At 40.1% G+C, this 15,081-nt stretch overlaps 2 protein-coding genes across 2 annotated transcripts; one reads left to right on the forward strand and one right to left on the reverse strand.

Annotated features, from left to right (window-relative positions):
* Nucleotides 1–10: 10 nt before the first annotated feature.
* Nucleotides 11–4,345, forward strand: LOC119902171 (dehydrogenase/reductase SDR family member 12-like). Its single transcript, XM_038718178.1, has 10 exons — nt 11–314; nt 757–890; nt 959–1,041; nt 1,155–1,250; nt 1,360–1,441; nt 1,525–1,586; nt 1,757–1,861; nt 2,391–2,481; nt 3,170–3,307; nt 3,433–4,345. The coding sequence occupies exons 1-10, from the start codon at nt 259–261 to the stop codon at nt 3,588–3,590; spliced, it is 1,005 nt and encodes a 334-aa protein (XP_038574106.1). The 5' UTR covers nt 11–258; the 3' UTR covers nt 3,591–4,345.
* Nucleotides 4,346–4,434: 89 nt separating this feature from the next.
* On the reverse strand, nt 4,435–14,990 carry LOC119902168 (cullin-3-like). Its single transcript, XM_038718153.1, is given in 17 exon segments — nt 4,435–4,968; nt 5,145–5,290; nt 5,773–5,959; nt 6,150–6,284; nt 6,436–6,532; nt 6,632–6,756; nt 6,987–7,094; nt 7,199–7,369; nt 7,495–7,671; nt 7,804–7,949; nt 8,094–8,273; nt 8,276–8,321; nt 8,405–8,519; nt 8,700–8,860; nt 10,855–10,968; nt 11,654–11,851; nt 14,714–14,990. Coding segments are annotated over 17 exon segments (2,298 nt in total). The 5' UTR covers nt 14,774–14,990; the 3' UTR covers nt 4,435–4,836.
* Between the last annotated feature and the right edge of the window lie 91 nt (nt 14,991–15,081).

A 15,081-nucleotide genomic window follows, 5' to 3' on the forward strand; every position in this document is an offset into this window, starting at 1 on the left:
TGTTAAGGGATTCACCCGAGCAGCAGCCCATCACGACATGCTAAGGTTGACCACGTGACGTAAATGTGCCAAGCGTTTTAATGAATGAGTTGATAAAACTTTTGACATAACCTGACTGTCAGCCGCGAGTGTTATTTCCACGCAGCGTCGGCAGAGAGCAGCGCAGGCTCTCTCCATCTGCCTGATTCATGTGATACCTACTGGTCTGTCACAGTGGCTGACAGGGACTGGCAAGCTGGTACACTTTTTGGGAATAACATGTCTCTGTATCGAAATGCTATCTGGTTTTTGAATGGAATTCACCAATATACAAGGTCAGTCAACACTACTTTGACCAGTCCTTACTTTGGAGCTTAATAGAGATCTAAAGAAATGGCTGTCAGGGGAGGCTTTGTGAATTTCAGTCCGTGTACACAGTAGGCTATATTGTCCTGCTTGTTGACTATAAGTGGGCTGTATGAGTTATTGTTTGTAAATCTTATGTTTGCCTGAAACCTTCTAAACAGAATATCAAAGGTCTGATCACTGTATGGCACACATCACTGCACAAACTGGCCTTTATATCCAGTTACAATAGTTCCATTGACAGCTGATGTGTATTCAGGATGACATGTACATCACCTGACTCTAGTGAAGCTAACACATGGAGAGACCAAAACAAATGTTCAGTCTTGTGACAATTTGATTAAAAAAATGTTTTGGGTCATTTTAACTTGAGGCTCACATTGATTTGTGTGTTTTCCCGCCTGCCTTTAGGAAGGGACATGGGACAGCGTCTAAAGACTTCAACCCCCAAGACCTGAATGTGTCTGTAGTGGGAAGGTCTTTTATGATCACCGGAGCCAACAGCGGAATTGGCAGAGCGACAGCCATGGCTATAGCCAAGAAAGGTAAGTGCCGGTTCTCTTGTCATGCCCCTTAAATTACTAGAAATTAAACTCTCATGTTTTGTTTCCAGGCGGGACAGTCCACTTGGTGTGCAGGAACAAAGATAAGGCAGAAGAGGCCAGGGTGGACATTGTCAGTGAGTCTGGGAATACGGTGAGGGTTGCTCGCCTTGAACATGCAAAATAAAAGGGAAAGAGAAGGGAAAATGATGATTTGTGAGAGTGAGAGAGAGAGAGAGAGACTCATATGTAACATGGTTATTCTAGGAAGTATACATCCATGTAGTGGACATGTCAGAGACACGCAAAGTCTGGGAGTTTGCAGAGGCCTTCAAGAAGCAGTATCCATCCTTGAATGTGTTGGTAGGTATTGCCGGTCTCCTTTAATCTGGTTATCAATTTCTTTATCAACTAATAACATTGATGTGGACTCCGCTATTTGAAATCTTCTGAAATCATTTTCTTGGGACAGATAAATAATGCAGGGTGCATGGTGCACAAGAGAGAGGTGAATGCTGAGGGGCTGGAGAGGAACTTTGCCACCAATATTATGGGTGAGACCTCATTCTGACGGTCAAACAGCGGCACACTGCTGTATAGATTTAAATTAGTGTCTTTTTTTCCTCCATCTCTTCAGGGGTGTACATCCTCACCCAGAGTCTCATACCACTTCTACAGAAGAGCCGGGATCCGAGGGTGGTAAGAGCACAGACACACACACACACACACACACACACACACACACACACACAAATAGACACAAGCAAAGTGCTCATCTGCATCATGTGGACAGCATAATGCCACTTCTGTCCACGCTGTTAGTGGCTGTTGTCTATGCACACTGTGCCTCTCTTATCCCTGCCTGTTAGATCACTGTGTCCTCGGGAGGCATGCTGGTCCAGGAACTCAGAGTTAATGACTTGCAGTCAGAGAGGGGCCGCTTTGATGGTGTCATGGTCTACGCCCAGAACAAGGTAGGAGAGAAGAATGTAATACAGGTTCTAAACCAACAGGGATGGAATGTAACTTTTACTCAAGTTCCGTGCCTAAGTAAAATTTTGAGGTACTTGTATTGTACTTTCCATTATGATATATTATTATAGATTATACTGGCCAGCAGTAAAGTAATTAAAATGAGCCCCACCTTTACCAGCTGCAACTTTAAATGATCCAATATGATTCTGAAATGGGCCATTCTGCATAATGAGCACTTTTGGTACATTTATTAATTATAAATTAATTATTATATTTTGATGCTAATACTTTTTAATTTTACTTAAGTAAGATTTTGAATGCATTTTGATTTACGTCTGAGTATTTAGTATTGCTATCTGAATATTTATGAATAGTTTGAATGAACTATCTCTATGGGTTGGGATTTGTCTGCGTAATTGAACAGAAGGAAAAGAAACATAAAGTAGTAATGCAAAATACATTTACTATAGTAGTAGTTGGAGCGGTAAAACCCTAAACTGAGGCGACAATGTGTGTGTTTCTCCTTAGAGACAGCAGGTGGTGCTGACACAACAGTGGGCCAAAGCCAACCCGGTCATTCACTTTTCTGTGATGCATCCAGGCTGGGTAGACACACCAGGTACTTGCTCACTACTGGAAACTATATTTGCTGCTGATATTTTTCTTTGTCATTGATCTTTAAAAAAAAGCCTTTCAATGAACAGAAAATCGCACACATTGCACTTGCACAGCAGTTATTCTCCTGATGGTGGTGCTATAGCAAATGTTTAAAGACCAAAAGAACCACACCAAAATTCACCGGACATTACAGTAGGGGGAGAATCTGAAGCGCTTCGATTGCAACAGGTTTCATTAAAAGTAACTGAGAAATGTAGCATTTATACAGTCTGTCCCTTCCCATGTCTTATTTTTCGTTTTTCAAAAAACATAATCTTGAGACCTGGACTAGTAAATACTCTGTGTGGTTGTTTTGAAACTCCCAAATTTGAACCTGTAACACACCAAATTTGTGAACATAAACCCCAATATAAACATCCGCCTTCAGGTAAAATTAATATTTACCTAATAGCTATGATTTTGAGCTGAGACAGAGGACACGAGGTAGATGAAGTATTTACACTTTTTAAAAATAGTTTTGCTACATTTTGTATCATTTAATTGTTGAAATTGAAAAGGTAAATGAGTCTGAATTACAGTGCTTTACAAAGCAGAACATGTTTTTTTATTTCAATTTTTTCCCTATCATCCACATTTGATGAAAAGAGTAAGTGAATTTTGAAAATGCATTTTCCACTTTGGGTTTCTAGCTGTTTCTACATCAATGCCTCAGTTCCACCAGAGGATGGGGGAGAGGCTGCGTAGTGTAGAGCAAGGAGCTGACACTGTTGTGTGGTTGGCCTTGTCTAGAGCTGCTGCCAGAACACCCAGCGGCCAGTTCTTTCAAGGTGAGCCGCACAAAGTCTGACAGGTTCTTTCACTACGCAAACGGAGATGTCCCTTTTATTTAATCTTCATAGGTGAATCTCCATCACCTGCCATCACTTGTTCAGACAGACTGTTTGTGTTGCAGATCGCAGGCCTGTTCCCACCCACCTGCCTCTGGCCTGGACTCACAGTTCTGCTGAGGAGATTCAGAGTTTCATGACTCAGCTGGAGACTCTGGCCAAAGCCATTCAGTCACAACCTGATGCAAAGCCTGACAGCTCTTCCAGCCCTCACTTGGTCTGAACTGTGATATTAATGTTGCACCATATGTCACGAATCCAGTAAAGCATTAGTTACAGTAAGATCAATATCTGAAACTATTGGCATATTTGTCATGCTTATTCTTCTTTGTCTAATGCACCTCCTAATTTTACCCATTTATTTAAAACTTATTTTTCAGGACAGTGCATAGCTCAGTGTCACCTTATATCTGTGATGTCAACGTGTCATCTGGACTGCATTGAACATGTAATTAACTATTGATTTGTAGACAAAAGTCATTGATTTGGAATTAACATCTCATTAGCAGTTACTGAATGCATGTGCAATGCATGACAAAACATGGTTATATCTGGTTACCTGTAAACACGTGCATGTCTGTAATGTATGTGATAAAACAGGATTCCATTGAGGATCACACATGGAAGTGTATTTGTGTCTGAACAGTAGTCTGCAGTGCTGACATCTTAGATGTGCAGTAGTTACTGTTCCGCTTTGTGCTGACACTTCTGAAGTTATTAGATATTTGCATTAAGTGGTAATTATAATGGAACATTAAAAGCCCAGTCTGATGAATGTAATGTGAGAAATTGCACGATCTTCACAATGAGCAAAACTGGTCTCAATATTGCCATTTTCTTCATGTAATATTTTATGAAGTTTTAATTAGAGTAGATAACAGTTCTGGGTCCTTTTTGGACATAGCACCTGGACAGAACAGACATTTCATACTGACTGCAGTGTGAAAATCACAATAAAGTAAGTATGTAAGAGTCAAATGTAGATGAGCAAAGCATTTCTGTGAAAAACTACAGAGCATCAATACTCATTTTTTTTTTATTTTTCTTTTGTAACAATCCACATTTGCTGTTTTTAATAATTTTATTATTTTTTATACAGTATTGAAACAAAAAAAAAAATGTGGTGCATTCACATTTTTCCCAAGGGATTCTTTGCAAGTTTGATCTCTACATGGGTAAAACAGTGAAAAGCTTGAAGCTGGATCCATCCATGTTAAAACTCACAGGGAATAGGAAGACTGGGCCTGATTTAAAAATCATCAATATAAGTTTTGTTGGATTTCTTTTCTTTTTTCTGAGCCAACATTTTATTCCCCATTTGTGTGTTTACTGTGTTTTTGTAAGGGACGATGAATCAGGTTCCCAGAATTTGTCTTTAAAAGAAACTTCCAGTCCATGCGTAACAACAGTCCAAAGAAAACAAACAAATCCCATCCAGTCTCTTCCTCCTCTCATCACCAGTTCATCTTCTACGCAACGTAGGTGTACACTTTACGGTCTTCTGGCGTCCTCGCCAAGTATTCTCTTTCTATAAGTCCTTCTATACGCTTTTTGATTACCACAGGGCTGGGAAGAAAACGTGCCCGGAGCTGCTGAGTCACCTGAAGACAAAGTCACAAAATATAAGAAACAGCACCTGTCCTACAACTTCTCTGCAGAACTTGGGAGTCACAATAAAATATTTAAAAGTTTTGGGATCAAGAAGTGGAACAGATGGAAAGCTATACATTAAAAAGGGAAACCGAGCTAAATTCATGTTCTCATGTGGGTTCCTTACCTCTGCCACCAAGACGTTGTGCTGCATCTTCTTCCTCGACTTCATGATTCTGACAATGGCTGCCTCAATCTCATGCTTCCTGTCATCATCCACTTTCTGCCGCGTCTCTTTCCTTTCGGGGTCTGATTCTCCTTGTTTAGCAGCAACTGGGAAAGTAGTATACAGGAACAAGATGAGGTTTGAAGAGAAAATGCAGAAAATCTCTCGATGTACTGTTTAATCTTAGCAGAAAGGCCACTTCCATGTCACAATATATTTTTTAACAGAAGACTTCATTTGCCATTAGGCTGAAACAATACTGGGGCATTCCGTTCATATTCTTAGCTGAACGTATGTACTACTGTACACCAGGTATTGATACTGTAGTTATATAATAACTTATATTTGTTAAAAAAAATCACAGGATGATCAACTTTTACAAGTGCAGTAGTCCTCAACCATTTAGCTTACAGTACAGAAAAGGTTATTCCACAGTATCATGTTTCAGATTTCCAAAAATTAAACCTTCTAACCAAAGACGCAGTACATAGTATACAGACAGTAGTGGACAGAACCTCGCCCAGAAGTGAGGTTGAACTTGAGCTCTCTGTAGTGACGATATGTGGCATCGCACACAAAGTTTGCCCACCTGTCTGTATTTTGACTCTGTGCAGTTTGGAAGTGAACTGATCATTGACTGTAAACACGTGGCCGCTCTCAATCTCCTTGGACTTTGGCTCCTTGGTCAGCACTCTCTGTGTTGGCTTCCCACAGGCCAACGACTGCAACGCTCGCACCAACTCCCTCTCAGGAATATCTGTCTCCTGCTGGATCTCCTGTAGAGGGGGGACAAAAACGGGCGAAGAGGTTGTAAAAACGGGCAGATCATTGTAAGATTCTTTCCTCGCTAAGAAGGATGCATGTAAGTCATACAGTAAAGCAAAAATAACCTCTACAAAGACAAAAAGATCTAATTGAAGAGTGAGGTCAAGATGGCCAGGTATAGGTGCTTTGCTGTGTCCCCACCTCAAAAGTGCACTTTTCTCTGTTATTGAAGAGCATGAGGATTGTCATCTGGAAGGTGGAGACCTGCAGTATGTGCTTCCGGGTGTTTGAGCCGGTCACCTGAGCACCTCCCACTCCCACTTCTGAACCATCCTCCTGCAGATAAAGTAGAAGGGACAGTAGATTTGTGAATGATGATACTGCCTTGACGTAAACGAGTTGCTTCCCGATTCCAATACTAAACAGCATCATTGCATCGTGAATAAAGTGGCTGACAATAAACCTGCATTTTCAAATGCCATTCTACCTTTTTAATAGCTCCATAGAAAGTTGCGTTTAGGTCTGCCCCACCCATGTGGTGTTGCAGTGTGAGTTGTCTACCACTGTGCTTAGCGAGGTAAAACCTGTGAAATAAAAGCCAGGAGCAAGTTTTTTAGAAACCAACAAAATTTAGCCTGCCTATGTATAGTAAAAAATAAATTGAGTGAATTTAAGAGCATTACCTTCTAAAGACTTCAAAGGCATGTCTGGGAGCAGGGGGGATGGTGCATTTAGGTGTTGCCGACTGTGTAGGCCAGTAGCCAGTGGTGAGGACTCTTACTGTGAGGTCTACACCACTTAGAGATGCCTTAAAGAGATAAAAGAAATTCTGTTAAATAGAAATTAATAAAAGCTAACTGACTCTTAGTTACAAAATAAGTGGTACACAACTATGGGTTACTTTTTATGACATTCTGATGCACTAATAAATGTAAATTGCGCAAAAAATAGCTTCATATCAAACATGGGTTTTTAAGTGTGCCCTGTTTAGAGTCACTTGTGTTTGAGTTTTTCTGAAAGGGTGTCTCACTGCCTTACCGATGTGGTCTGTATGTGTTGCCTGAACTCATCCATGGTAGTGTTGGAGATGCTCATGTCTCTGAACATCCCTTCCAGTTTTGAGGTAAACTGACAGCCGCATTCTGTCTGTGAAGGAGAAAGACAGAGAACAGGGAGTTGAAACTACTGACGGGAACAGTATGAGGGATGTGCACATACATCTGGCTGCAAAACTGTCTCACTCCCTTTACCTTGAGCTTAGAGATCATGTTCTTCTCCGAGTCATCTGAGACACTCTTGTTGCTGAGCAGCCTGCGGCCCAGATGCTGCTTGTAGTACCTTTCAAACACATCTTTCTCCTGCATGAACCTGAACAACACCATGGCCTTGTCAAGGATTGACTCCACCTCCTGTTCTGTCAACTGCTCAAACCAGATGGGGAGAAAATGAACGAGGCAACGTGCAGGACATACAAAACAAAATAAAAAAAAATAAAAAAATAATTATATTTACTTTGTGTTGAAAAAAACTCAAAGGAGCTACATACCCCTTTGACACCCTTCTTGAGCTTGTCATCAATAAAGAGTGAAAGGTACTCTGGTGAGCGGGAGTTGAGATTGAGAAAATACTCAAAGTCTCCTGCTATGGTTTGTTTGAAGAGTCTGTCATTGTTGAAGGACTCGAGGAGGAAGCGATCAAACCGTGTCTTCAGGTCTAGCAGGCCCTGTTAAGGACGCAATTACAAAGAGGTGATAAATTCTATTATGACATTTCCCTCTCATTTACAGTTTCACGCAGGGCTCTGCAAGTCTTCAGACATAAAGTTGTGTTTTAAGAATCATAAAAACCAGCATACCTGGATGTAGTCGACAGGGTTTTTGCCCTCTCCCTCTTCTGACACCAGAGCTTTGCCTTGCTCCCTCAGGTAAGAGCTCATACACTCGCACATCGTTTTCAGGCCATTTGGCACACGACTGAACAGCTTGTACATGCATGCCAGGTCTGAGAGGGAGACATGAGAGGGAAAAACAATGAGAATTGTTGAGGCAAGGCCGAAAATTGATAATCCCTTGATTGAAATTATTTCATTTTCATCATCATCAGAATTAATTCAAAAGAGAAAAATCTATTAGGAAATGCTTTTACCTTCTGTCTTGCCGTTTTTGAGCATATGGACAAGGCCAGAGTTCTCCATCTCCACAATGGTCTTCATGTGTTTAGAAATGAGCTCCCTTTCCACCACCTTGACAATGGGCTCCTCCGTAGTCTTGTCCAGGCAGTGCATAACTCGCTCAATCTCTTCATTGATTCTGGCCTCTACCTTTTAATGTAGACACTGGCACTGTTTTCTGCTAGGAACTTTTGGCTCTCCATCTGAAAGAGCAGGTATTGTGTGCTGTCGATTTTTCAGTGGTTACAAAAAACATACAGACACTGAGAACCTTCTGTAGACTTACCTGGAAGAATTCTGCTGACATATCTAAGAAAGGGCCCTCAAAGTCCTCCTCATATACAGACCTGCCGTCCAGGCCAAGAATCATCAGCATCTGGCAGGCATTTCTGATGGCGCCCCTGCAGTGAATGATAAAAAAATAAATAATATGCAAGGCTCCCATATTAGCAATTATTCAAATGACAATTATAATGTCCATGTTTACATGCTCAGAAAATAACATATTGCAATATTAAGATCAACTAAAACAAACTGGAGCAGGCCCACAGTTCAAACAGTGCAGTAGTGTTCCTGCATACCTGTCTACAACCTCTCCCTTCCTCTCACGGGCAATCATGTCCAGTAACGTCTGTCGTAGGTGGTCTCGAATGCAGCCGTAGCGCACCACCTGGTCCCTGAATATGATGAGACCGAGGTTGTACACATTCTCCACATTGTTTTGTTGAACATAGACCCGGTCCTGGGAGACGAGAGATGGTCAGAAAGTTAAGAAACTTTAAGCGCAGGTACATATTTAAGAGTATCCTGTTTGTATGAAAGACATTCACTTTACCTCACTTGGATGTGTAGTGTATAATGTAGGTTTGTATGCTGAGCATCCAATGTGATTCAATGTCCTGCAAAGTACTTTTTTATGGGGGCTGGATATGCCAGCAAACCTTTCATTAAACATTATACAATCCCACTGACGGGTTGCAAAGCTTTTTATAAGGTCATTAGAGAGTCAGAATAAATAACTGGTAGGTGTTTGAATTGTTTCCAGAAAACATAAAGTTACAATATAAGCTCCTTCCAGAAAGCATAAATATTCAAGGGGGATGTAGGTGATAAAATATTTACCTTCCCACTCAGTAGCAAGATTTTACATCACAAATGTCCTAAATTAGTACAGAATTACAAATATTAGCCAGTGCCAAAATACTGGAGGTAGATTTTACTAGATAACTAACTTCCAGGATATTATGTGGGACCATAATGTGCCTTGCATTGCCATTTTTTTTGCATGTGTAAAAAAAACCTAACTTTCACTGCTGCCAGTTTCCAAGATGCTGTTTTATGAACTTGACTGGGTTTTGCTTTCTGATGCTTAATTAGAGTAGTAAACAAGTTTGCATCTATTAGATCAAATTACTGTATTAAAAAAAAAAAACAGCATGTAACTGGGGCTAAAATTAAAGAAAAAACAAAATACATGCATTTTCCGGGTAGCAATAAAATTAATGGATAGAGTGAAAATGTACAATCACCCTACCTCTCCTAGACAAATAAATAATGTCTCCAGGACCTAAAGAAAGGCTGTGGCTTCCAACAAGGAAATACACCTGGTGAGAAAAGCAAAGTCACACTTGCTGCATCTGTCTGGCTCTCCTCTAGAGGTCAGCAGGCAGCAGACTCTCACTGCTCAGACGTGGTGAGTATGCCGTAGTCAAACAACACAAGGCCAGCTGCCTGGGGTAAGGCCAGGACAGGAAAAATGAGAGTGTGGAAGAAAAGATCCCCAGGAGAGCCGTGTTGTCTCTGTACTGACTGTGCCATTGTTTAGCCTACACTTGTGTCTATCTCAAGGGTTCACTCACTCACACACAACCACAGGAAGACTTTGGACTTGCTGCTGGCTGAGGTAAACCATTTAGTTCTGCCAGTTTTCCAACAAAACAAATAAATACAGCAACAAAAGGTTCATTGTTTAGTGCACAAATAAAACAGCACTTTACAATCAAAGTCCAGAAGAGGATGTAGGTGAAGGTTGGCCAGAGTTGGAAACAAAAGACCATTTCTTCAATAAGCACATAATTATTCATGACAGGGAACAAGCACCATAATCCACTTGCAGAGGCAAAAGAACCCATGGGAGAAACATCAAACTTCTGGTCTTCTCCCATTGACAAAAAACAAAACAAAAAAAACCAGCAACCACTGTATTGTGAAACGGGAGAGATCTTTGTACAGGAAATTCATCCACAACTCAATACAGTGCAGATCTCTACCAGGTGTGTCTGGGGGCATGTGGGTTGGGAACAGGGAGTGCATGGCAGGCTGAGTGTCCAGTGTGTGAGTAGTGGAATGACAGGAAGAAAGTGTTTTCTTAAAATGCAACGTTTTTAACAAAGTGTTTTTGTATAGTATAGTCTTAGTTTTCTTTAAGAAGCATATACTAGTGTAATGGTATTATAATGTCCTGTGTTCGCATAACTGTATAAACTTAACAACGAAGCAAACAATGCTATAAGTCCAAACTTTGGAATTTAAACATTCTCATTTATTCAGAACATTTTGTTATTTATTTAGAACATGTTGCTGTAACACACCACACCAAATAAAACCTCCCCCCACCTCCCTCTCATCTCCCAAACAAAAACGCGTGCACACACACACACACACCACACACACACACACACACAGAAAATGATTTAACTATAAAATAAATTTATATGACAAACAATGCGCACCTACCATATACATGAGGATGTCTCTTATCATAACCATGGCAGTTTGATGGTCATTCCAGGCCTGATTCAGTGTTTGCAGAAAGTTATTATTAAGAGAGTTTAGGACATCTTCCCGTACCTGAAAATACAAACAGATATTTCAGTTATCTCTGGTGTGACTGGTAAACATCAGGTGATAAGGACAAATGTAAAGAGAGGGTGAACAGCTTTGGACCTTGTAGTTGTCTAGAAATATATCAGAATCAGAAATACTTAATTGATCCCCGGGGGGAAATTCTGTGTCACAGTTGCACACATTGCTCAGGCAAAGGCAAAAGGAATATAAATAAGATAACGGTATATAAAGAAGTATATAAATATCCGAGTAAAAATATAAAATAAAGAAAAATATAAGGGAGTGTGGATATGTACAATATTTACATAATTAAATGAATTGTTATGGTGAACAGTAATAATGAATAAATAGTAGCAGCAGAGTATTGCACATCAAGTAGTTAAGCAGGTGAAAGTATTTAAGCAGATGAAAGTATATAAAGTACATTCACGGTCCATTTGTGGATTATGCTTGGTAAAAGGGATGTAAGCTTGTTTATTTTGTTATTAATATAATCAAACATCATTCAAAACTGTGCTTTACTGTTTAAAGCTTTACATCTCTTTGTTTACCAGAAAGGGACATCTCTAAGTGACAATAGCCAGAAGAATGGAAACTTAAAACAAAGTGACACTATAGTAATGCACATTACTGATGACCGCAAATTTCTCTTATTTTCCAAAAAATGACAATGGAAATGTTTCTTTACTTTGTTGATGAGATGCTCTGTGACAACCTCCCTCAGGCCTGTGTAGAGCTTCTCTCCGTGCTTGTGGAGCACCATCGTGTATGCGTTCCTGTACAGCTCCTCAAAGCTCAACCCACTGTTGTTCTTCCTCTGGATCTCCTGGATGGCATTCTTTAGAAGGTCCCAGATGTTGTTCACATACTTCTCATCCATTGTCATCTAGGAGGGACAGAAAATTATTTCCGCATGGCATTAGTAGATGACAACAGTAACATCAGTGATTATTCTTTGCAAAAAAATGTACCAGAGCCATACGAATAATACAGGTCCAACACATGTTCTTTGTTGTGTAATGACACAAAACACTAAACAAGCAATTTCTACCTTGCAGTGTGGACAGGAAAACCGTTATTGATGACTTCCACAGCCAAGCTTGGGAACTAAAGTGTAGCAACGATGTAAACAAGGCACATTTCTATTACTTGCAATTCTCTCTGTGACACAATGCAGGTGATGTCATGGGATGCCTGGATTATTCTGTCTGCTATCAGATAACTTTGCCTGCATTTTATAGCAATTTGATCAAGCATCTCAGTGCAATAGCACAGGAACGGTTAGCTTTGGTAAGCAGAAGGTTATCATGAAATCACTATTTTATACTTGTGTTGTCATATCAACAGAAACAGAGAGCTATCATTGATATGATTTCCACATTCCACACATGTTATCGTTAAGGTTGTGGTACAAGTCCAACACACCATGCTTTTGGTTTTGTTGCTGCAGACAGAAAGGAAGGAAAAGCAAAGTAAAAAGCAGACATTTTGGCAGTGTGGTAACATCGGCAGTGTGATGATATTTTGGCAATCCATGGTCAACAGAAATCAAAACAATGTGCATAACAAGTTGTGTTGAAAACCTGAGGCCATGAATACCGTGCCACTGTTTTTAACACACAACGTGAATAGCTCTGCAATCCCAAGGACAATCAAGTGCTGCTCGACTCCAGCATGCAGGTAACCAAACACCTTGGCAACATAAGTCTTTTGCTGAACGTCATGAAGGATTAAAAAATTTAATTAAAGTCAGTAAACCAAGACATTAAGTCCTTGGGTGTTGACATGTCTCCCAAACTGTACCTCCAAAGCTGTACAGAGAAATGAGAGAAGGTAGCGAACCAGCCACGAAGTGTGTCAATTTTCTCTACCAACTTTGACATGTTCAACCTAAAATAAAATACTTAACCACAGTTAACCTTCTAATATCTTGAAATGATTATTTTTAGCATGATATATTGTGATTTCTACCTTACAATAACAATGAAGGTGTGCAGATGTCACATACAAGTTATTTCACCAAAGAAAAGCACAGTGTATTGTTTAACTTCTTTAACTCATTCAAGAAGCAGATGAGAACCTGACCTGAAGGGAAGACCTTTTGTCTGCCACACATAAATCTAACAAAAGTAGGGATGCATGTATCAATGCCAATACAGACTTTATTAAGCGGACTGGGCATCACCCAGATGTGACTGATCTTCATGAAACGGTTTATTTCATGTCACTATAAAATTTAGTGTTTCAGTTATTACTTACTTCCATTTCAGTCATGTGGGCTGCCAGTTTTTGGCCTCATGTTACTTTACATTAAAATCATTATGATTAGTTATTTTTATATACAATCAATGGATTAGTTCCATGTACGGGGTACATACAGATTTGAATTTGGAAAAGCAAGAGAGCACTGGTATTACATTAGTAATCACTAAAACTAGAATTAGGAGATAAGAAATTTGGATAGATGCATCTAGTGAAAACTAACTTTAGCTTCACAGCTAACCTGCCCAAATTCCAGCTCAAGTCAAATTGTTAGTCAGAGTTTTAAGATCACATGATGAGCATGTCTCAATTGCTACTACAAATTCAAGAGCTGTTAAATAACATCCATCCATCGTCAACCGCTTATCCTGCGTACAGGGTCGCGGGGGGCTGGTCACCAGTCTGTTAAATAATATAAATTTCTGAATTCAAGTTTACTATTATATTGACTTACACCACCCAGTTGTGGCAACACTGTGGATTAATGGCTGGTCTTGCATGTAAGCTCAACATTTGTGAAAGGATTAACTCTGTTCACTCACTCATTTGCTTACTGACTCATTCTGCCAGACACCCACTCATAAACCTGAATATCCTACAGAAGAAAACGCATTTGTCTGTTTCACACTTACAATCTTAACAAGAAATGGAAGGATGCTGCAAGAGCTACATAAGTTGGACAAGACTGCATACAAAATGACAACAGTGTTTATAACTGACAATGGGTGAATATGGAATTCAGTTTAGTAATTATTATCATGCCAAATGGGAAACTTGACTTGTAGTCAGGAAACAAAAATCAGTACAAAAGCAATAGCACACAAACGAACACAGAAAGTACAACAGATTTCCTGTTCAATATACATAAATACACACAGAACACATTGGTCGTTGGTGATCATTGTGTGACAGTAAGTTAGTAGCTAGTTAAGGTTGACAGCGTCAACAACATTAACTACTCAAGTTGGTCTCACAATAGGTTGATGTTGCGTTAGCTCCCAAGCTAACACTAATGATAATGTGTTAATTGGGATCTATAACAGCCAAAGCCAAAATGCGTGGTGAAATGAAATACGAACAGCCGAAAGAGCGTGCCGTTACCATAGCATAACAATACTTGCTGACTGACTAACTTAGCTGGTGTCAAGTCAGCTAACATTATCATCGGGCCTGCTACTTAGCTAGTGTTAGCTAGTATATCCCTGAGGAAGTTTCCTTATATATGCTAACAGTAGCTCATGTCAAACGACGGTAGCATTTTAAAACCAAGACGCCAGCTAACGTTAAATAAACTGAACTGATAACACAGCTAACTAATGTGCTTCATTAATGTGTCCAGCTAATAGCATTTTTCACATGACAATGGCATGTTTTACTCGTCTGACCAGCTAGCTAGCAGGCAGTTGCTAGCATAAAGACCTGTCATCCACGGAACTCGAGTCTCATAGTTAGCGTCTCAGCGCTTACAGAGCCGGTAAAGACTTACAGGAAAGGCTCGTATCCTCATCTTGGTGTCCTTCTTGGTGCCGCCTTTGAGGTTGGACATGATTAGTTAGAACGACTTTCGTATCTAAGTTGACTTAAAGACTACATGAAAGGCATCTGCTAGTTTGCTTTCTACGCCAGGAAAGCGGCAGGGAAACTCAATGACCTCCCCTTTGGGAATTAGGTCGCTCTGTTATGTTGTTGTCACTCGTTCTCTTCTCAGTGGTTTTTTGGCTAATGTTAGCTTGTATGCAGTGATGGCGGACGACTGTACTCCACTGCGCAACGCTGAAATCTCGCGAGAGAACACTGACAGGTGCATTCCACAGGTTGATAACTGCTCACTCATATCATAGCGGTTACATTGGT

The sequence above is a fragment of the Micropterus salmoides genome, unplaced genomic scaffold, assembly GCF_014851395.1.
Source record: "Micropterus salmoides isolate LMB-PRFRI ecotype aquatic unplaced genomic scaffold, ASM1485139v1 Ms_hic_scaffold_14, whole genome shotgun sequence".
NCBI lineage: Eukaryota > Metazoa > Chordata > Actinopteri > Centrarchiformes > Centrarchidae > Micropterus > Micropterus salmoides.